This window comes from Mirounga angustirostris, unplaced genomic scaffold (assembly GCF_029215605.1).
Source record: "Mirounga angustirostris isolate CCGP_5_RB_7025 unplaced genomic scaffold, mMirAng1.0.hap1 SCAF_11, whole genome shotgun sequence".
Lineage (NCBI taxonomy): Eukaryota > Metazoa > Chordata > Mammalia > Carnivora > Phocidae > Mirounga > Mirounga angustirostris.
The window spans coordinates 57,559,073-57,582,331 of NW_026991719.1; the positions used below are offsets into that span (position 1 = coordinate 57,559,073).

A 23,259-nucleotide genomic window follows, 5' to 3' on the forward strand; every position below is an offset into this window, starting at 1 on the left:
GACATGGCCCGGGCAGCCGTGACCGTGACCGAAGCTCACTTCTGACCTGCTCTATCCTGACATAAACATTCTGAGGAACCGCAGGGTTAGGGGGCTCGGCTGGGATGAGGGACACTCGGAGGGACTCGGGGTGGGGGGTAGGGGCTAAACAAACGGGACAGGTGCACTACAGAGGGCAACATGAGACACAAAGACAGCGGGATCTGAAGGGGACAGCCTGCAACCGTGGGGGCAACTGGCATGCTGACAGTCTCAGTCTGACATGCCCCAGCAGCAGCAGCGGCGGAAAGGAACAACGTTGACCTTTGGGCGAGCGACAGGATGAGAGCCAAGTGCCCCCACCCTCCGCGGCTTGCTGCTTGAGTCGCGCTGGTGCTGAGGAGGGGAGAGGCGAGGGATGCTGAGCAAGCTGGAGGCTTGTCTTTTGTAGAGTATCACCGGGGGCTCTTGCAGACGGTGCCTCAGTTTCTCCCTTTGTTTCAAGGTTTCAAGCTTTGCAGGTAAAGTTTGAGCTAGCTGCCCTGGAAGATCGCCTGCCTTGATTTGAGGGGTGTGTGTGTGAGAGGGAGAGAGGGTGAGCCGAGCGAGCGAGCTTGAGCATGGGAGGAATTGGGCCATGCCCCAGGACTTGAGCCATCTCCGGCACAAAAGGAGTTAATGGCAGGGACCGCGCCCCCCCGTGTCCGGGCACGCGCAGCGCGCCCCCTCGGTGCGCGGGCACAGCAGCCAGGCTGCCGGAGAGCAGATCTCGGGGATTCAGGTGCGGAGCCCTTGGCCTGGAGGCGATATGGGTGGTCCGCGGCCCGGTTCAGTCGCTCGCAACAGCCCGGGGAACAGGTGAGGCCGCCTGCCCCGGTCTCTCATCCTCTAGCTGCCCATACCTTGCCCCGATCCTGTCCCCTCCCAATCCCGGGCTCCTCTGCTCCCCAGCCGATGCTCCCCATCCTTCCCAACCCCATGTTCTCCATCGGTACCCCTGACCCTCCAATCCTCCCCTGCTTCGCTTCTCTCCTCCACCCCCTCCCTGAATCCCGCATCCCTATCATCCTCCCACCCATGGTCCCTCTATTTCCACAGCCTGGCCGCATGCTCATCAAAATACCCCTGCTAAGGGGCCCCGGCCCTATTCCTGTATTGCACATTGCCAGTCCCCCCTCCCCCGCAGTGCAGCCCCATCCCTCTTCCATCATAGCATCTCAGAGCCAGGCTCCCTCCCCCACTCTCTGCAGCCCCCCTCCCCCCCAGGCCTTTATCCTATCCTCCCCCATTCCAATGCAGATCTGTCCCCCAATACCATTCCGGACCCGCGTAGCCCCCAATACTGCAGTTCTCGATACCAGTCCATTCCTGCACAATGCCCCTCGCCCAAATACTGCTCCAGCCCCCAAAGTACCCCAGATGCCACTCTCATCCCCGGCATTGCCACCTCCCCTTGTCTTCTCCCAAATTGCAAGTTGGACCAGGATGGAGATCTCGGCCTTGGGGACTCACAGTGGGCCCTAGGGTACAGAGGGCGTTTGGGGGTCGGCCGATTTGTCTAGGTGTTCCGGGGGGAGGGGCTGCAGGGAACTGACTCAAAGGGGACCGGCATTTGGCACCGAAGGGTTACTGGAGAGGGAGGCATCCCGAAGGGGTTAATGGAATTCGTGGGGAGGGGCGGCACCGAGGGGGTTAATGGTGTGGGGGGGTTGCTGGCGGGGAAGCCGTGTGAATGAGCGGTCTGTGCCCCAGAGTTGCCATGGAGACAGTGAATGGGGGGATTGTGTGAACTCAGCTGCGGACTATCCCCCCCCATACACACACACACACATACACACACCCACTCCCTCCTGCCCCACCTCCCTACTCCTACCCCTTCCTTTCCCTTTCCTCTCCTCACCCCCCACCCCGGGTGCATTCTGGGCAATGTCTGGGATCTAACCCCCCACCCCGTACTTTGCTCCCCATTTCCTCTGAGCCCCCACCCCTTTAGTCGCTTGGCCCGCCCTCCCTCCTCCTTCTTCCCTCCCTCCCTTTCTCCTTCTCTCTCTCTAGCTCTCTCTCCCTTTCCTTCTATCTCTCTCGCCCTCGCTCTCCCTCCTTTTCCTTCCCTCTCCCTCCCTCTCTCTTCCTCGCTCTCTATCTCTTTCTCTCTCTCTCTCTCTCTCTCTCTCTCTCACACACATTCTCATTCCCCTCTCGTGGTGGCCGATTGCCGGGCGTTCCCAATCTCCCTCCCCCACCCCTTCAGCCAGTTCTTAAAGGAGCAGGCCGGCAATCTTGGAAGGCGGGAGAAATAGGGAAAACTAAATTTTGTGTGTGTGTGTGTGTGTGTGTGTCCATGCAGCAGCGTGTGTGTGCGCCTGTATGTATGTGTTGGCTTTATAATGGTGTGTCAGAAAGCCTGTGTGTGTTGAGTGTGCTGCTATTTCTGATTCTGTCTCCACCTAGGTGTCACCATTATGCTGCATGTGTCTCTGGACGGTTACCTGTGTGGTGTGTGTGTGATTATATTTCAGTAAGTCTCTGCGTGTGTGTCTCTGAATGTATTTCTCCGTGAGGCTCTGGCTCGGGGAGGCTGTCCGTCTCAGAACGTGGGACTATATGAGGGATCTCTGTGGGTTTGGAATGTATGTCTCCCTGAGCGAATATCGCAGGGTCTGTGATCCTGGCTTGGTCTCTCTCGCTCCCTTTTTTGAGTCTTTGTGACTTTATCTCCATGAGTCCCTGAGTGTGTGTCCCCCACACTCCGTTGTTTATTTTACACTGGCTGAGCATCAACAATGCCTGGGGTCCTCGGCAGACGGGTCTCTGCCTCAGTTCTGGCACTCGGTGCGAATTAGAGACAGCCGACAGAAAGGACCAAGGCTTAAGAATTTGGGAGCAGTGAGGGCTTAAGAGAAATGTACAGGAGGGGCACAGGAGGGTCTGGGGGCTCTGGTGAGTGGCCATCCTGCCCTCCCCCCATCCCCCCCCACCCGGTTGACCTGTGAGGGTGAGGGGGTCTCCATGTGGGACGCTCTGCCTATCTGCTGCTTTTCCTGCTTATGCCTTTGAACCCCAGAGTGAGGTTAACGATCCCACCCTCTCCTGGTGTGGGAGGTCCCCATGTGGGCTTAGCGGCACCAGGGGTCTAGAGAGTTCGCTGTTCACGTCCAGCGTGCTCAGGGCCCTGAGCTCCGTTGCCAGCGCTCCCCACCCCCCTGCGACTACGTGCCCCTCTGGCTCCAGCTGACCCCGATGAGCTCCACTGGCTGAGGAGTCGGAGTTGGGGATGGGGCAACTTGCAGGGGCAACGACTGATCACTGGGTCGATCCCCTAGGATTTTCCAACCGTGGCCAGGAGCTCGCGGGCGGGTCCCCGGAGCCCCCGGGCACTGAGACCTCTCCTACCTGTGGGAGAACGGCCCCGGCGCCCAGCAGGGCCCCCAAAGACCGCGACCGCCCAGCCGGCCCCGGCCCCCCCCCCCCCCCCCGAGGTGACGCATACTTCCCTCTTTCCACAGGCCTGTCTGGCCCTGAGGGAGTTCCCTTTCTGAAGCTGTGGTGCTTGGACGACCTCTCCGTGTTGCCGGGCACCTGTAGGTGTCCCTCGAGAGCTCAGTCTTGAGGTTCAAGTCAGTGTGGCCATGAAGGGGCTGCCTGTCGGGCTGATGCTGTGACCCTGGAGTCTGCCTTTCCTGCCAGTCCCCCTGCCCGGAACATGTGGCTGCGGCTTGGCCCGCCCTCGCTGTCCCTGAGCCCCAAGTCCACGGTTGGCCGGAGCCTGTGCCTCACCCTGTGGTTCCTCAGCTTGGTGCTGAGGGCCAGTACCCAGGCCCCAGCGCCCACGGTCAATACTCACTTTGGGAAGCTAAGGGGTGCCCGGGTGCCACTGCCCAGTGAAATCCTGGGACCTGTGGACCAGTACCTGGGGGTGCCCTACGCAGCTCCCCCCGTCGGCGAGAAACGTTTCCTGCCCCCTGAGCCACCCCCATCCTGGTCGGGCATCCGGAACGCCACACACTTTCCCCCAGTGTGCCCCCAGAACATCCACACAGCTGTGCCCGAAGTCATGCTGCCCGTCTGGTTCACTGCCAACTTGGATATTGTCGCTACTTACATCCAGGAGCCCAACGAAGACTGCCTCTACCTGAATGTCTATGTGCCCACGGAGGATGGTGAGTGCTGCGGCCAGCCACCGTGCCCTCCCCGCCAACACCCCCCCCCCGCCCTGTGGTGTTCGCGGCTTGCATGTGGTTGTGCGCCCTGCAGCAGCATGCCTCCGTCCGTCTGTCCGTCCGTCCGTGAAGATGCTTCTAACCATCACTCTGCTTGGCCTCCCCCCCTTCCTCCCCTCCCCGTTCTTCCCTCCCCCAGCATTGTCTGAGCTCCCGTGTGTGAGTGACACTGTTACCAGGAGGGGCCTGGCCAGGCCTGAGAGCTTTGACAGGTCTAGGGCCAGAGTGCTGGATGGGGGTTCCCTGGGGGAGAATGGGTCACTGCAGGCAGCCGCCCGCGGGAGGACGCTGGCTCCACCAGGCCCCCCTGTTGCCATCCTGCCTGCTTTGAAAGGTGGTAGGTGTGTGCGGCCAAGGGAGCTGGGCGCGTGCGGGGGGGTGGGGGGGCCAGCCTGGTGGGCATTGCTTAGGAGCCTCCTCTTTGGCTAGCCGCTGCCTCCTCCCGCGGGGCTCACACCAAGGTAAGTGACAGAAGCAAGGAGATGGTGGGACAGGCTCTCTGCCATGTGCCGCCTGCAGAGCAGCTCTTGGGGCCTGGGGGGGGTGGGGGGTGCATGCCCCTGGGCAGAGGCCTCCTGTTATTTTTTAGTTTTTTATTCATTTTACAGTAAAGCGGATTTCCAAGGAATGCGCCCGAAAGCCCAACAAGAAAATTTGTAGGAAAGGAGGTAGGTAGCGAGCCGGCGGGGAGGGAGAGAGAGAGAGAGGGAGGGCTGCCTGCCCACCTGCCCTTGCCCCCGAGGACCCAGCCTTCCTTCAAGTAGCCCAGGCTCAGGGGGCGGTCGGTGAGCAAGCCTAAGCTCCACCTTAGCCAAGGGCCCTGGCTGCTCGTCAGGAAGGATTCGGTGGCCTAAGGCAGGTTCAGAGCAAAAGCTGCAGCAACCCCATTTCTTCTGTTCTTCCCAGCCCCGGATTCCACACTAACATATGTGCCAAAGACAGAGCCAGCGGTTCTCTCTTGAGCCACCTGGCGGGGGGGTGTGTGGGGGGGTGGATCTCTAGGCAGCCAGGATGGAGCCAGAGCCTCTGTCCTCTTCCTGGCAGGGGGAGCCACCAGCTCATCCCTCCGTGCTCTTCCCTGCTCTCTCTGGCCCTGAAGTCATCCTGCCAACCGCCCCCACCCCCTCTGGGTGGAGCATAGCTGTGTAACTCCCCCCCCCCCCCCGCCCCCGCTCCGGCTAGTCCGGTGGCAGACCTTGGGAGTCTCTGGGAACCACGGACTCTAAAGGAGGCACGAGATCCTGAATTTTGCGTTTACCCTCTTGCTGGGAGGAATGTGCTCCCCCTGTAGAAATAATTCTTCCTATCCGAATAGCGCACGTCATGTTTTTCTGCAAAGCGCTTTCATACTTAGCTCGTAAAATCCTCCCCATGTCCCTGGAAGCTTGTAAGGCAGGAATCAGTTTCCCAATTTTACCGATGAGGAAACAGGCCCAGGGGAGTGACTTGCTGCTGCTCGAGGCCCTGTCGCCGGTCTGTGGCAGAGCTGGGACCCAAACCCGGGTCTCTTGACCCTCAGGGCCATGTTCTTTCCACTGTAGCGCGCGCACGCGAGGCAGCTCCCATCTGGTCATTCCCACCTCCCCGACTCTGAAAACAATGGTGAAACGTGGATGGGCTGGGCCAAATTGGAAACAGCAACAGCTTAAGGAACAGGTGGAAAATCACAGCCTGATCCCCACAATCTTTTGGCAAGTGTGGAGTTTGTTTTCCTTTGAAATCCTAGGGCAGGGTTCCCCCCCACCCCAGCACCCTACCCCAGTGGGGCTGTCAGGATTCCTGGGCCAGGATGCTCCCTGCTGAGCAGGAATCTCTGGGGGCAGATTCCGGGAATCCACATGTTGAACGTGTGCGCGCACACGCGCTGAGTGCTCTTGACGCACCCTGGAGCGCTGAGTGGGGCCTGCGGCTCTAGGGACAGTGTTCCGCCACATCCCCACACCCAGCCCAGAACCTCGCACGCAGTAGGCGATCAGCAAGCACTTTTTCCGCACAAGTGAAGAAGCACTGTGGCATTGCAAAAAGAGTGCTGGGCTGGGAGCCACAAAGCCAGGCTGAGCCCCAGCTCTCCAGCTAACTCACAGTGAGACTTTAGGCAAGTCTTTTCCTAGAGGGACCTCTGCTTCCGCCTCCGGAGGTGGTAGGGAGACCATTCAGGCCTTAACATTCCACTAGCCTGTGAATGAATTCAGGAAGAGGGTCTCTTAAACCTGCTCCGGTGGGTTACTTGCTTGGGTTGAGGGGGAGGGTGGGGGGCGGGGGAGAGAGGATGATGTGAACGTTAACCGTTAACCATTTCCTAGGAGGAATGATCTCCCCAGGGTGCCAGTGAGAGCCCAGGGCCATCCAGTCCTGAGAGTTTGGCTAGAGAGCTGACTGGAAGCTCCAGTCGAGGGCAAACATTTCCCCATCAGGACCGTTGACTGTGGGCAAGGCCATGGGCTAGGCGCTGTTGGGCTGTGGAGGGCTAGGAGGTAGGGGCAAGATTTAGACGTAACCAAAGGCTTCATCACTACTCTGATGAAGCTTCTATCCTAGGATTGAAACCCAGCCGGTTCAGCTAAGCCCCACAGGCCAAGCTGGGAAGTGAGTTCCAGACAGCGTGGGGGAGGGCATTTGGTCATTTCGCTGCTCAAATTAGTTCCCTATCCAGGGCCTGCTGGCCATTTGGAACGGAATTTAGAGACCCCGCTTCTTGGGGGAGAGACATCCGCAGCGGTCGTTAGGCCTGTGGTGTGCATAGTGTAGGCAGGACTGGCCCGGCTGGGACCCTGCGGCAGCCCAGTGTTGGGACAGGGGGATGGTTGGTCGAGCTGGCCTGGGTGACAGGCATGACAAGGAGCTGTTCTGCAAGTGCTAAGCTGAAGGAGCGAAGGCGTCTGTGCAGAGAGCGGGCTAGGACCAGGCAGCCACCCCAGGGATGCTTCTGGTGGGCGGGGGTTTGGCGGCGGGCAGGGACAATAGGGCCCCACCTTCTAAGTCCGTCCCCATTGGAAGTGAGGGATTTCTGGCGGCGGGGGTGGGGGGGGTGGGGGGGAGGACCTGCCCCCTCCCCCCACTTCCACCTCCATCAAGTTGGAGGGAATTCATGCTTTGGGATGAGTAAGTCCCTTCCACTTGGGGGGCTGTCCGCTGTGTGCGTGATGATGCCCCGTGCCCCACAGGGTGTCTGAGTGCTGTCCTGGCAGGTGCCACTGGAAGTTCGGGAAGCCGGAGGCCATTTCTGCCCCTCGGGGCCCTGGCTCTTGCCCTAGTTGAAAAGCCATTTTGTAATATGAGGGCGGTTCCTGTTTTGATTAATAGCTGTAAGGGAATTCAGTCACCAGAGCCCGGACCAGCTGGGAAAGAGGGCTATTTGCTGCCTCCAGGCTGAGAGTATCTGGTGTCACAGACAAGAGGGTAAGCCCTGGGGTGCTGGCAGAATGACCTCTGTCTCCCCACTCTGCCCAGCATCCAGGCAAGTAGGTCCTCTTTCTCCACAGCCGTGCTCAAGATGCACGTCTCATCTTAGAACAGGAAGGAGAGTTGGTGCCAACTTACCCACAGGTCCTAAGTGTCTCTCTTCTCTCCTCTGGGCCCTTCTTTTCTCTCCTTCCCTTCTGTCCCTTCTCTCCCCTCCCCCCCCCCCCCACGCTCCACCTCTTTTCTCGCTGATTTTTTCCTTACCTCTCCCCCATCCCCAGAAAGGTGGCATGGTGCAGTGGAAAGACCATGGGCTTTGGAGTCAAGCAGACCCGGGTTTGAATCTTACCTCTAGGGCTTCCTAGCTGTGTGATCTGGAGCAAGTCACTATACCGCTCTGAACCTCAGTTTCCCCATCAGTGAAACAGGAATAGAGACAGTACCTACCTCATTGGGATGTGAGGATCAAACAGTATGGCAGAAGTAGAGGGTCTGGCACACGGTAAATATTCGGTCTGTGGTAGGAGCTGTTACCATTACTCCTCTGTCTCCCTCTCTCTCTCTCTCCATCTCTTTCATGTCCCTCTCTCCTTCCCCCGTTCCTCCTTTCCCTCCCTCCCTCTCTGGCTCTCTCTAGATCTCAGAGCACTCCTTGCTGCTCTTAGGCCTGGGTCCTGTTCACAGGAACCCCATTTGCCGTTAGCCAGAGCAGGGGGCCCCGACGAGGAAGACCAGAGGGAAAGCTTCATCTCCATTTCCTCCTCTGGGAATCAGGGTCAGCTGAGGCCCAGCTTGAGCCCACCCGTCGGGCCCAGGTAGCCTAGGGCTGGGGGCCCCAGGACCCGGCTCTGCCCTAATAGCTCGCATCCATATCCAACATTCTGGCCAACGCCACCTGTCACCCTCAGCGCCTGTCGCTGCTCTCCAGCTCAGCCTGCCTGTGTACACACGCGCAGGCCCTGCCCCCCGGGAGAAATCCTTTCCCTGAGTGGGTCTCTGGCTCTCTACCCTGCCCGTGTGCTGCCCCCGCCTTCCTAACTGGGAAGGTAGTTGGTTGAGACGGCTGTTGGGGACAGGGAGACGGGGCAGGGAGGCAGCAGGGAGACCAGCGTGGCAGGGGCCTGCAACACCATCATCCTGACGAAGGTCTGGGCCTCAGCCCACCCATTCCCTCGGTTCTTGCCATCTCTCCTGCCTGTCCTGGGCCCAAGCCCAGAGCTGGCTTGCTGGGCCACACTGCAGTCATGCTGTTTTTGAATTCTCTCTCTGTTTTGTTCTCTGTTCTGTGCTGTTGTGTCTCCCCGTGTCTGGTCCCCAGGATCCGGCGCTAAGAAACAGGGCGAGGACTTAGCGGATAATGACGGGGATGAAGATGAAGGTATTTGGGGGCTGCAGGGCGCGGCGGCTGGTGCATGGCACAGAGCCCCTCCCCCTCTCGATGGGGAGAAGCCCCGTCTGTCTGTCTGTCCGTCCGTTGGTGTGTTTCTGTTCCTATACGAGGCTGTTGGGCTGCTCATCCATCTTTGGCCCGGTTGGCCGCTGGGAGGTCCAAGGTGATGGACACGGCTGGCTGGCGGGAGCAGGGGACCACAAGCAGAGCCACGTGGAGGGCGGCCTCCTCGCCCCGGTCCCCTATCCCCGTCCTCAGTCCCACAGCGGGCACTGCCAGAGACAGCTTCCTCCCCCATCTTCCGTGGCTCACAGGCACCTGCCCCTACCGATCAGCAGGGAGAGCGGAGAGAAAGCAGGGCAGAGGAAGGGCGGGGAGAGGCGCAAAGGAGACCGGATGGCGAGGACATAACCTGGGTTTCACTGCGGAGGCACCTGTGTTTTGCGGGGAGACTGGCTCCTGGGAGAGGGGCCCGGCAGGACGTTGAGCTGAGGAGCGAGGCAGTGACAACCAAAGGGGCCGGAGATTAGCACCATCTAGAATCCCCCCCACCCACCCACCCCGGCCTCCTCCCAGAAAAAGAGACATGGCCTCGGGGCCACGGGCTGCAATAGGCTCAGGACAGGGCCAGGAAGGCTGTGGGCTAAAATGCCAGGCTGAGGCAGGGACGCCACAGCCCAGTCAGTAGATGGCATAAGATCCTCGCGTGATGGTTGAACTGGTCTGCCTTCCTCCTTGGGAAAACAGGTTGTGTTTGCTTGGCAGCAGAGAGCATTCCCTTCTACCTCCCTGCCCTGGCCCTGCCCCTCCACCCCTGGAGGAGCCAAACAGCTGCGGGGGGCGGGGGGGCGGTTTGCTGGTGGCTGGTGGGGCCGGGTGTGGCAGAGTGTTGGTCCAGCTCACACACTGAGAGGCTGCAGGTCGAGGTGGTCAGGCCGGGAGCCTTCTCTTGACTGCCCAGCCCCAACGCCACGCCTCCGCTGCGCTGCCTGGGCTTGGGAGCAGCCGCTTGAAGGTCTCTCACTGAATGGCCTCTGGGGAGGCTCCATCTTCACCCTAATGCTGATAGGGGAGGGCGGTGGGGAGAGGGGTGGCGGAGTGGGGCAGGGCAGGGGAGGGGGTCTCTCTCATTCTTAGTTCTGCCCCTCTCCTCTCTCCCATCCCCAGTGCTTCCAGTTAAGTCTGCCTGACGCCCCGGGGGACAATGGGGTAAATGAGCACATGGCTGAGAAACCATGTCACTAAGGTTCCCTCCACCCCATCGCTGCCATTCACTCCCTTTTACCCACACCCTTCCTTGTTCTCTCCCTGTGCCACCCCTTCTTCCCACCCCTCTTGTCTCTGTCTGCACTGGGGGGCCGGCTGCTGCCAATGGCCGTATTTCCATGTAACTGGTCTAGTCTTGGGGGTTTCAGGGCTTCCCAGCCCCTGCTCTCGGAAGCCATGGCAGGTCCCAGGACTCCCGGGTGCCCCGGGGCAGGGACTCACTTGAGCCAGCTAAGAGACCAGCCCTGCCTCTTCCCACCCCCGCTCCCCGTCCCCAGGGGCCCGGCCGTGGCCTACCTAGGCCCAGCCGTAGCAGGCATGGCTGACTGCCCTCAGCTGGGAGGCTGAAATCAGAGTCTTTAAAACCGTCGCCCAAGTCCACCTCCAGCCAAGTCTCTGGCCGATGCTCGGGCTCCAGGCCGAGCGGCCCCATGAGTCCTGCCCTCAGAGTTGGCGGTGGTGTCCTGGCACCTGGGATAGCTTTGCCGCCCACACCACCCCCCCAGGGCTGGCGGGGGTGGGGGAGGAAGGGCATCCTACCCAGCCTGTATCTCACCCCTTCTCCTTGCAGACATCCGGGACAGTGGCGCTAAGCCCGTCATGGTCTACATCCACGGAGGCTCTTACATGGAGGGGACGGGCAACATGATTGACGGCAGCGTCCTCGCCAGCTATGGCAACGTCATCGTCATCACCCTCAACTATCGGGTTGGGGTGCTAGGTATGGTTCTCTGCTAGCTGCCTTGAAGGAAGCCTGGGTTCTCAAGGAAAGAGGAAAGAATGCTGGGGATTTAATGCTGGCCTCGGTTCCCGAGCGGGTGCCAACGACCAGAGTCAAATGGTGGTATCACACGGTCCCTACCCGAGTGCTGGGAGCTTCCCCATGTCCCTCGGCCCTTTCCGGAATGTTTAGCTGCCACTGGAAATTCAATTCAACCTCCACACTTTCTCTTGTCTCAAGCCAGGTCGCTGCTTTCAGACCATTGCTTGGCTGAGCTTCGCAGGGTCTGTGAACTTTCTAGTGTCCTTCCCCCAACCCTACCCACCCAGGCCCACATCCCTAAAAGCCCCACACATACACAGATACTCCTTCTAACCAGTCGCATATCCACACGCTTACATACCCTCACATGTCCACACATCCACACTGCCCACCGCACACCCCGATGCATACGATTAATTCTCACTCACCCCACAAAGACACACATACACCCGTGCACAGAGACCCCCACATCCACATCTACAGGCCGCCTCTCACACACACACATTCCCCCACCACTCCATAAACACTCCACACATACAGTTTTCCCCTCACACATACCCACATACCATATACCTGTCCACTCCACATCCATACCCCATATGTTCACAGATCTCTTGGACTGCCCCCTCATTCCCGTATATCTCTCCCTCCACATCTACACCCATACACTCTACACGTACCCACACTCACACTTCCTTCTACCCCCATGTATATGCTCTACACAAAGACCCACACCCTTCACATCCACATCTACACACAAACCCCACGCGCGTATACCTTGAATGTACATAAATATTCCCTCCACGTATACACACACATACCTGCATCCCCCTGCACACCCCACTTCCACATCCACTCGAACACCCACACGCACACATATGTCCCTCGCCTTCCCCATGTAAACGCAAACCAATATTCCCCCTCGCTACACATACATATCCATACCCACACGTACACACCTCCTCATGCCGCACATCCACAAATACTACCCACACCCCCCCTCATATCCCTGCTTCCACGTCTCCATACACGTCCCAGGCCCTCACATATCTCTCCATGTGCACACACTCATAGACCTCTCACATTCCCATGTATACACACACACACACGCACACATGCACGTAGACGCTCTTCCCGTACATACCCTGCATGTATACGTGCAATACACATACGTACATATTCCCTCACCCACCCTACCCAACAAACGCATACATACCCATGTACCCCCGTTTGGCCTCCAGACCCATGCACGCACGCACACCTGTCCTCAGCCCCACACGTGTGCACACCCCACGCTTACAGACCCCGTATATACACACATACGCATTTCTACTACTCTCTCCGTGCCTACATCCCCCTATACTCCCACCCCATCACACAAACGCACTCCCACACATACACACTTCCTTCCCAAATGCCTCCTCATTCGCACCCCTGGGCCCTGCCCCCCACATCCTCTGCCGTTGGCCCGCCGGTTTTGGTGATGTAGGCTGCCCCTCTGTGCTGTCTCTTCCTTGCTGCCTGTTACTGCCCACCCACGGCCAGGGTCCTGAGCTAAACAAGTACCTCAGAGAGGGTCTTGCTCCCTTTGAGACGTTCACCCAGGCCTCCGAGAGCACGTGCAGCCACGCAGCCCTGTAATGGTGGGAGGAAGGCAACTCCTTGCCTGAAGCGCTGGTGTCTTCCAAGTTCCAGTGGGGGCCTAGGCCACGCATCAGGTCTGGAGGCCTGGGTGCTGGACCAGCCGTGGCATGACTTCTTCCCTGGCCACTTGGCTGACAGGACCTGATTTTAATTTGCTTCGGAGTGTATCGTTGTTGCTGGTTCTAATCCCAGAGGGCCCGGGGTTGTGCGTCACTTCTGGTAGAGTTTATGAGCCCAGAAAGGCAACCTTTTCTTGATGGACCCTTGACACTCGGTGGGCTAGCAAGACACCTTTTTGGGGTTCAGACTGGAGAAATGATATTCCCTGAAAACAGTGGAGCCCGTGTGCCTTCGAGTGGCCTCTGGATCCTGGGGATGAAGCACGCAAGGCGCCTCCCTTGGTCTCTCGGCGGTCTGGTGGGCTTGGCTGTCATGGTTCGGCCGCTCTGCTCCTCTGTCTTCCCGAGTTGCCCCAGACATCCCGGCGAGGCTCTCTTGAGTGTTCTGTCCTGTTGAGGAAAGGGGATCTGAGTCTCTGACAGTAAAGGGGAAGTGAAGGCGGCTATTAAGCCACATGCAAGGGCTGCACAGTTCCTGAAGAGTCCGGAATTTCCAGAAGTAAGCTCACACAGATATCCAGCCACGCGCACACGGTAGTTGAAGGCCAGAACAAGTTTTGCCACCTTATTTTCTTGGTGAGAGTGATAGAAAATGTTCAACTCGGCTGCTTTTAAAAATCAGACACACAGAGCGCCATTCTGTGGGTTTTATTGGAAAGCACAGAGAGTACAAAGAATGTGCCTCGGTTCTGTATGATTGGACCAGCTAGGGATGCAGGAAAAGAAAGAGTGGAGGAGTGGGGGGTGGGGGTGGGGGCAGGAATTGAGGAAGAGAGGAAAAGGACGGGGGTAGAGAAAAGAGGACAAGAGTGACACCGAGCAAGGAGACAGGAAGGAGAGATTCAGGATTTGAAGCGTCACTTGACAGCTGTGGGCTGCGCGGGGCCTGTTGCCGGTGAGTGCTCCCTATGGTATCCTGGTTTGCAGATTACTTGACAACCCTCCCGCTTCTCTACTCTCGAAGCTTCTACATCAGCAGTTCCTAACTTTTGGGGGCGTCTTGGGCCCTTTTTGAGGTTCTAACAAAAGCTATGGACTCTCCCCCCAGAAAAAAACATGCACACACATACACAAACCTATGGAAATGGTTCCAAGGACCCCACCGAAACTCATCCGGGGAAACTCTGGTTAAGAACACGCCCCCCCGCCCCGCCCACTTTACAACCCCCTCTCATTCGCATAACCAGAACAGCACATCTGGGGGCAGGTATAGCATTCTTGGGGCCTTCAGCTGTTAATGATCAACACGATATGACCCAAACCGCGAAGGAGTCACAAACTGAGATTTGGTCCGAAGTTTCCCCACCACTTCCTGTGTCTCCTTCACAGCCTGCTCTGCAACACAGATGTAATCAATAAGCCACTGATTGGATTCTGGGTACATACAAGATGTTTTTGTCTCTCGGTGCCAGATGTAGAACATAGGTCTGTCCCTGACACTTGGGGATTTTGCTGTGTAGCTGAGACTTGGGTGTTTTGTGTCTTCAAGCATCCCCAATCAAGTGGGCCTGTTTGGGACCCCCAACTGCATGCACACATTCACCCTCCCTTCAGCTTCTCTGGAAGCACTGAGCGCAGAAAGATGGTTTACTCTGAGGTGCTTCTTTGAATTTTTTTTTTCTTAAGATTTTTTTTATTTATTTGCGAGAGAGACAATGAGAGACAGAGAACATGAGAGGGAGGAGGGTCAGAGGGAGAAGCAGACTCTCTGCTGAGCAGGGAGCCCGATGTGGGACTCGATCCCGGGACTCCAGGATCATGACCTGAGCCGAAGGCAGTCGCTTAACCAACTGAGCCACCCAGGCGCCCCTGAGGTGCTTCTTTGGACATCTCGGGTGATTCATCTATATGGAGACTGTCACAGGCCGGTCCATGGATCCCATCTAATTATTTGAGGAGCCCCCAGGGAGCTCGAGACCAGCACAAGAAAGGGACCCCAGCAGGATGTCGGGTGTGGATATCCCTGGGGCTGAGGAAGTAGAGGCTTGCCAGGTTTTAATCTGGGTTCCAGAATCTAATCGTACATCTCTGCTCGGGTACCCTTCGGGCAAAGCGAAAACCTCGTAAACGTCAAGCCTTGAGGGACAGAGATATGTGGTTTGGGTACGATGTGCCGGGTTCCCTCATCCTCTGTTGACAGGCGGCTTACCATGGACCGCAGTGTCAACCTGGGGCCCAGGGAGACGGTCTCACATTTATTCTGACAGTTTACGGAGTGCGTGGTGTTTCAGCGCTCCTTCTCGCGTGGCTTCTGTGGATGGCTGGGTTACTGGGGACCTAGCAGCGAGCGACTTGCTCTCCCACACCGCCAGGCTTTGTGTGCTCACGGTCGGTCACGTTTGCTGGATCATCTGCCTCAGCCCCGTGGATGTAGCACTTCACGCAGGACTCTTGTAGTAGAGATGGTTGACGTGGCATCATCCGCATGCTCCGGCGCCTCTCATCCCGGGGTTGGTGGGAGCCAAGGGAGCAGAAACGGATGGTTGGCTCCTCCACCCAGCCCTGTCAGGCCTTTGTTCCCAACCTAGGGAATCGAGACACACTGGCGAAATCTACTTTACTACATTCAAAGAGCGGGCTCTTCCCGCTGATGGGACAGATGCATTGACACATTTCACGGAACGCTACCTCGAGCCGAGGCTGAAGCCAAGTCCACAGAGGCTTAAATAAGAGGACAAGGAAAGAAAATATGGAGGAAGGAGAAAGGCAGGGAGAGAGGACAGGAGGGCTAAGAGAAGCACAGAGTGGTTCTTGCCGGAGGGTCTTGGGCTTGGACAGCTGGGTTGGATCTTGGTCAGCAGACTTTTTACGACTCCCAGCAGCAGCTTCGGTGTGTGAATGGGCCAGGCAGAGGAGAGGCTGGTTCCCTTGTCTGGAGGAACAAGGGCTCCTCCGTTCATCCTCATTCAGGCTTTCTCTAATTCCTTCACGTTTCCTCGCCGGGAACCTGGGGCTAAAGAGGGCTTGTGACTAGGTCCTGAGAGGAATAACTAAGTACTTTACATCCCTAATTGTACCAAATGTAAATTAATAACACCCTTGAAGAGGATGAAATGAGCTCTTTTGCAGAAGCTAGAAACAGGAGGACCCGAGAAAGACAGGGATGAGGTCGTGCGCCTGCTTGAGTCTATTTGAATTCAGCCTCTGCCCATGGCCTGCCAGGACCACCAGGGAGCTCCCTGTGAGCTGAGGGTGGGCTCCTCAAACGTGGCCTCTCACAAAGTTGATCCCAGGTGCTGCAAAGGGAGCTTTTAAACGGGGAGTCCAAAAAGACCGATCCAGGTATGAGACGTCCACAACTACCCACCTGGAAAGAAAGCCTACGGCAGGAGAAGATAGAGCCTTCCAGGGAGCCCAGGGATCAAGGAAGAGAGAGGAAATGAGGCAGCATGATCAGTCTGAAATGGAAGCAGGGTTGGGGGGGGGAATATAGGACATCTCTGTGGGATAGCCAGCAGGTGGGCGGGAAGGTAGTCTCCATGGCAACAAGTCTCCACAGCAGCAAATCCCAGCAGGTGGGTGGGAAGGTAGTCTCCATGGTGACATGTCTCCTCAGCAGCAAATCCCAGTGGGTGGGCGGGCGGGAAGACCTGTTTCTGTGGTAACACGCTGCACCGACTTCCCCATTTCTCCACCAGATGAAAAAGATGGTCTCACCCAGTGGTTTTCTAACTTTAGCAGGCCCCAGAGTCACCTGGAGAGCTTGTGAAAAACACACATTGCTGGGCCTCCTCCCCAGAGTTTCTGATTCATTAGGTCTTGGGAGGAGAGGAAATGAGAATCCGCCCTGAGAATGAGGGGAAGGGCCACCTGAGGCACTGGAAGGAGGTGCAGATGGACTAACCCGTCCGGGAAGGGCCAAGTAGAGCTTAGGAATCCTTGCCTCTTGGGATCCTCACTTCCTTCGGGGAGAGGAGGAAGGGGAAAGAGAAGTAATTATAGACTTACAGAGTGCGGAGTGTATTAGAGATGCTTAGGTTCGTTTTATCCCGCCTACAACCCTTTGAAGTATTTTTACCTCCATTTTGCAGAAGAGGAAACTGTAGCCCAGATATTTTAAATAACTTGCCCAAGGCTATACGGCCAATAAGTGGTAGAGCCAGGACATGAACCGAGGACCATCTGATTCCAGGGTCCCTGCTCGTTCCACTCTATCTCGAGGGGGGCTAGGGTAATGTCCTGGAGAGCACATCAGGGGCCTGGCCATCTGCGGTTCTTGCAGCTTAAGTCTCCCAGCTGGAGGCGTCCCCTCGAGTAGTCTGGAGACCCCTCCCTCCACCCTGGAGAATGGGGGTGGGAGGCAAGGAGCTGATCGATCCTTCCTACACTGATGGTGCTGGAGCTTGCAGAAAGGAGCAATGGTACATGGTAGTTAGGTGGAAAGAACCATGCTGCATGCCCCTCCTCTGTCCTCGTGCCCCCTCCCTGTCTCCTGCCTGCCGTTATAACCTCGATCCCCCCATCCCTCTGCCTTCACCGTCCTCATGCCCTTTGTTGAATCCAGGTTTCCTGAGCACTGGCGATCAGGCTGCCAAGGGCAACTATGGGCTCCTTGACCAAATCCAGGCCCTCCGCTGGGTGAGCGAGAACATTGCCTTCTTTGGTGGCGATCCCCGCCGTATTACTGTCTTCGGCTCGGGTATCGGCGCGTCCTGTGTCAGCCTCCTCACGCTGTCACATCACTCTGAGGGTGAGTAACCCTTGAGGCAAAACCTCAACTAGCGAAGTGCCGGCTGCCCATCCTGAGCCTCAGGACTTGCGGGGTTCAGAGTGCCCAGAGGAATCAGCTGGCCCTCTTCTATCAGCTTGGCATCCCTTTGGGGAGAAGTGGAATGGAAATGTTCCTCTCGGGGAAGAAGTCCTTTTCCCAGTGTGAGAGAGGGAAAGAGAGAATCCCGTTTATCTCTTGAGAAAGTAAGATCCTCCTTCTGTGTGGGAGTCGGGTTTGGGTGAGTGGGAGTAGGATGTCTATCTGAAGGGACAGCGGGGTTTGTTTTTGGGTTTTTTTTGGTGGTTTTTTTTCGGGGGGGGCAAGGGAAATCTTTCAGTTTGGGAAGGACATGTGACTTCAGGATAGAGATCTGGAGTGGGAATTGGTTTTTAGGTGTAAGAAATACTCATTCTCTGCCTTTCTTTCTGAAGAACAAGTCTGTACAGGAGAGGAGCTGTCCTTAAGCGGAGAGATGGGTCTGAACAGTGAAGAGAGCTAACCCGTGGGGTGGGCTTTTTCTGAGGGGCAGCGATCTGGTAGCCCACACCAGACCTCCTCCCGGGCTGGGCAACCCTAAGGGAGATTCCCATTCTTAGCCCAGAGGAAAGCCTCTCTCCTTGCTCTGCTAGTGACTCTCCAAGGGAGCCAAACAGGCCCTTTTTGGCTCAGCAGGAAAAGCTCTCTTCACCTCTGGACTGTAGAGCACATTCTACCTCTGAGAGGCAAAGATGAGCTTCTCATGAAGAAGAGATCTTCCTGAAATAAGTTCCTTTCCTCCCTCTGAAGGAAGGAAATCTGTGAGAGAGGACAAGGTTTTTGTTGTTGTTGTTGGAATCGACCCCGTGAGTGAGTGATATTCTCACAGGAAGACTCTTGGTCCCTCTTTGAAGAAGGCCTGTCTGTCTGAGAGAGAAAAATCATCTTCTCTCATCTCAACATTCTGCCTCTGTCCCTCCAGGGACTACCCCGATGAGGGAAGACCAGGGTGGGATCTGCATCACACCTTAGAATGTGTTTCTAGGTGATAGTAGTGGGAACAGGGATCCCTTTCTCCACAAAGGAGGGTGAGGTGACCGGCTGTGAGGGTGGCCCTGTCTGAAACGAGGAATGGTGCCTCCTCTGATCCAGAACTATTTCCCTGGGAGGAGAAGGCCTTTCTTGGAGTGGTGCTACATTCTGTCTCCTAAGGGGCCTGGCTGCACTAAAGAGTTGTTCTCTCGGTCTTTCTGCAACTGATTCATGGAGAATCACCTTTTGAAAAGGGATGCTCTCTCTTAAGTAGTGATCTATATTTCTCTCCCTCTCTTTCTACCCATGCCAACTGCCTTTCTCTTAGAGGAAAGGAACCGTGTGCCTGAGGGCCGGATTATCCCTCGCTTGGGAATGTTGGGGCCAGGGAGAGCATGATACCCCCCTTTTTTTTTCCAGGGGTGGGAGGGGAAGAATCATCCACTTTTTGAGTTTGGAGGACTGGCTCCGTCTTGGGTAGGGGAGAAACTGGATCTGAGGCATCAGTAGCTTTAGGAAAAGGAAAGTCACTGTGGAGACTACATGCTGGGAAGGGCACGTTCCCTGGAGACTTTGAGATCCCAAGGCCTTTGCCCTCGGGAATCTTTCCCCAGACTCCCAGAATGTGAGGCTCTCCCCTGCCTGCATTTCTCATCTCTCATGAAAAAGACCCCTTTGTGGTGGAAGCGCCAGCTCCCTGGTGGTGCGCTGGCACAGAGCTGGGCCCAGCTGGGCAGGAAGCGAGAAGGGAAGACAAGGAGAGATAAAGAGAGGGAGCATAAGGAAGCTGATGTCTGGGACCCAAGGGGTTAATTCTTGCTGGCATTTCCTTAACCCCCAAGTTACCAGCCCTCATCCCAGAACAAGGAAGTACGAAGCAGGCAGGGAGTCAGTCAGCGCAGGGGCCCAGCAACCCCTCCTCTGGTCCTAATCCATCACCCCAACCGAAAGGTCTCTTCTTCCTTCATAGCTCATTGCACCCATAGGGCAGCCTCAGTGACAGAGGAGTGAGGAAGTGTTTAATTTGTCCCTCAGGGACAGGCAAGGGAGGCCTAGGCTGTGGGGGACATGGCAGATCTGACCTGGTGCCACCTGTCTTCCGTAGGGCTTTTCCAGAGGGCCATCATCCAAAGTGGTTCTGCCCTGTCCAGCTGGGCTGTGAACTACCAGCCGGTGAAGTACACCAGCCTGTTGGCAGACAAGGTAGGCTGTAACGTGCTAGACACGGTGGACATGGTGGACTGTCTTCGTCAAAAGAGTGCCAAGGAGCTGGTAGAGCAGGACATCCAGCCAGCCCGCTACCATGTGGCCTTTGGCCCCGTGATTGATGGTGATGTCATCCCTGATGACCCTGAGATTCTCATGGAGCAGGGCGAGTTCCTCAACTATGACATTATGCTAGGTGTCAACCAGGGCGAGGGGCTCAAGTTCGTGGAAGGGGTGGTGGACCCTGAGGATGGCGTCTCTGGCACTGACTTTGACTACTCAGTCTCCAACTTTGTGGACAATCTGTATGGCTATCCTGAGGGTAAGGACACCCTGCGGGAGACCATCAAGTTCATGTACACAGACTGGGCAGACCGTGACAATCCAGAGACCCGCCGCAAAACACTGGTGGCGCTCTTCACCGACCACCAGTGGGTGGAGCCCTCGGTGGTGACCGCTGATCTGCACGCCCGCTACGGCTCCCCTACCTACTTCTACGCCTTCTACCATCACTGCCAGAGCCTCATGAAGCCTGCTTGGTCAGATGCAGCTCATGGGGACGAAGTACCCTACGTTTTTGGTGTCCCTATGGTAGGCCCCACTGACCTCTTCCCCTGCAATTTCTCCAAGAATGACGTCATGCTTAGTGCTGTCGTCATGACCTACTGGACCAACTTTGCCAAGACCGGGTAAGGAGAAGGTTGTTCTTCTTTGGGACCCCAGCATGCCTTCCCCTCTGCTCCTCTATCATTAAGCCTCTTCTGTCATCTCCTTTTTAAAAGATATTCCCCCAAATCTTGCTTGGTAACCTCTTCACCCCCTTCCTCCTTCCTCCTTTTGAGTCTTTCATGCCATTTCTTCTCTCCAAAATGTCGTCAAGGCTCAGAACTCAGCTAGCATTAGGACCGAGCAGCAGGGAGAGTTACTGGCAGAACCACGGGATTCAAGGTTAGATGGTCAGAGGCCGAGTGAAGTGGGAATAAAGTATATTCATAAAGAGCCTTTCAAGGGTTCTTGGAAAAACTGGGCAGCTGAAAAGATTGGTGGATGCTCGGTAGCACATGAGAAGAAAAAGCTTCTATAGCATGACCTTACAGGATGGGCACAGGGAAGGATGAGTCAGTTTCCACGATACAGTGGGCAATAGGAATTCAAAGCCCTGGGGAAGAGGAGGGGCGTGGACAGAGAGAGGGACCCTGCAAAAGGTGGAAATGTGGGAAGTTATAGACCGGGGAAGAGGTTCAGAAGTGGGTGTGAGAGGAGGCATTCTGGGCCCTTTGCACACCTAGGTAGAGTGGTGACCCTGGATTTCCATGTGGTATTTCAGGGATCCCAACAAGCCGGTCCCCCAGGACACCAAGTTCATTCACACCAAGGCCAACCGCTTTGAGGAAGTGGCCTGGTCCAAATACAATCCCCGAGACCAGCTCTACCTTCACATCGGACTGAAACCAAGGGTCCGCGATCATTACCGGGCCACCAAGGTGGCCTTCTGGAAACACCTGGTGCCCCACCTCTACAACCTGCATGACATGTTCCACTATACGTCCACAACCACCAAAGTGCCGCCCCCGGATACCACCCACAGCTCCCACATCACCCGGAGGCCCAACGGCAAGACCTGGAGCACCAAGCGGCCGGCCATCTCCCCTGCCTATAGCAATGAGAATGCCCAAGGGTCCTGGAATGGGGACCAGGATGCAGGGCCGCTCCTGGTGGAGAACCCTCGTGACTACTCCACCGAATTAAGTGTCACCATCGCTGTGGGGGCCTCCCTCCTGTTCCTTAACGTTCTGGCCTTCGCCGCCCTCTACTACCGCAAGGACAAACGGCGTCAGGAGCCTCTGCGGCAGCCCAGCCCTCAGAGGGGAGCCGGGGCCCCCGAATTGGGAGCTGCTCCTGAGGAAGAGCTGGCAGCATTACAGCTGGGCCCCACCCACCACGAATGTGAGGCTGGTCCCCCCCACGACACACTGCGCCTCACTGCGCTACCTGACTACACGCTGACCCTGCGTCGCTCCCCTGATGACATCCCACTCATGACACCCAACACCATCACTATGATTCCCAACTCCCTGGTAGGGCTGCAGACATTGCACCCCTATAACACCTTTGCCGCAGGGTTCAACAGTACTGGGCTGCCCCACTCACACTCCACTACCCGGGTATAGCTCCAGCCCAGAGCACAGCCTCTCTCCTGGCTCCCTCCCTCCCAGATCCACAGACACACATGCACACAGACACACACAGACACACACACACACAGACATATATGTATACGCACGCACCCACACCCGACAGCAGACCCACCTGCACAAACATAGACAGATGTGGACATGCACCCGCATGTACAAGAACACAAATAAAGAAGTAAACCTGAACAAACCCTCCAAATGGGGACGCAAGTGAGTCCTTGGGAAACCGAGGACCTGTGCAACAGCAGCTGAAGCCAGCTCCCTGAGCCTGATCACAGACACTCCTGGGGGCCCGAAAGCACCAGCTGGACACCCCCTTGGTGCTCGCCTTCCGCCTCTCTTGGAACTGCACCACCCACCAACTCCAGACTTGGGAGCTTTAAAGAGCAGAGTAGCTCTTTCTCCCCCAGACTTGGTCTTTTTTCTGGGTCTTGTTTTTGTTGATTTTTTAAAATAATTTTGGAACACATGCCTCTCCAACCCATGAGTGCAAAGAGGCTCCAGAAGGGAGGCACCAGGCCCATGTCTGTCTGGCTCTGGCACCCCCAGGGCTCACACAATCCGGGCGAGGAACATGACCCCCAAGAAAGAAACAGATTCGAGCAAGACCATGGGGTGGAACGAGGAAGGGGCTACCGCTGGATGGGGTTGGAGGGCCACAGGGGAGAACTCTCCAGCCACCTCTGTGTCCCTGTGGAGGGCTACAGAGACTGCAGGGTGACCTGCTTTCCCCTAAAGGCCAGGAACACCGGCCTGGCTACACCAGGGGACCCTACCTAGATTTGGTGAATGAGGTTCTGGTGGAGGCCGTTGTTATCAGGGCCCCTGGGTGTAATCTGGGTTCTGCCTCTGCCCTTGGGGTAATGGTATCAGAAATTCGCCCCATTTTCTTTACAGAGTCTCTTTTGTGTCTGTCATTTCTCTTTCAAAAAGGCGGTGTTTTTTTGTTGTTGTTGGCTTTTTTTTTTTTTTTTTAAAGAAAAGTTCTTAAAACACTAACGGAAACCCATGGAGTTTGTCCTTTGTAAAAATTTTAAACACAGTGTCTTGATATAAAAATAAAAAATCCAGTTAGCACTCCCAACCTGCCTCCCTTGCACAGGCCTTGCCCCAACAGATCTCCCAGCAGGGCGCCCCTGCAGGCTAGGAATCCAGCCTGCCTCTGCATCCTGTGCCTTTAAGCTGAGACAAGTCTGGGCTACACTCCGCTGGGCCCTGCACGCAGGCCCATCCAATCTTAAGCAGGTTGCTGTCCCCCCCCCGCCCCGCCCCCCTCCCAACGCTCTGGGTTCCTGCAGCTGAAGCCTTCTCTCAGCACCACAGGCCTCTTAATGAAACGGCAAAAAATAACTCCTC

The 23,259-nt window shown here is 56.8% G+C and overlaps 1 protein-coding gene across 5 annotated transcripts; it reads left to right on the plus strand.

Moving 5' to 3' along the window:
* The first annotated feature begins 166 nt into the window (after positions 1-166).
* NLGN3 (neuroligin 3) lies at positions 167-22,908 on the plus strand. 5 transcript variants are annotated; one of them, XM_064574226.1, is made up of 8 exons: positions 167-500; positions 3,486-4,139; positions 4,808-4,867; positions 8,920-8,979; positions 10,829-10,978; positions 17,288-17,473; positions 19,608-20,397; positions 21,036-22,908. In XM_064574226.1, exons 2-8 carry the CDS (start codon positions 3,683-3,685, stop codon positions 21,877-21,879), a joined length of 2,547 nt encoding a protein of 848 aa, XP_064430296.1. In that variant the 5' UTR covers positions 167-500; positions 3,486-3,682; the 3' UTR covers positions 21,880-22,908. The 5 variants fall into 5 exon arrangements, with proteins under 5 accessions (XP_064430296.1, XP_045735307.1, XP_045735310.1 ...); XM_045879351.2 differs by lacking the exon at positions 167-500 and adding an exon at positions 520-837; XM_045879354.2 differs by lacking the exons at positions 167-500; positions 4,808-4,867 and adding an exon at positions 520-837.
* The last annotated feature ends 351 nt before the right edge of the window (positions 22,909-23,259 follow it).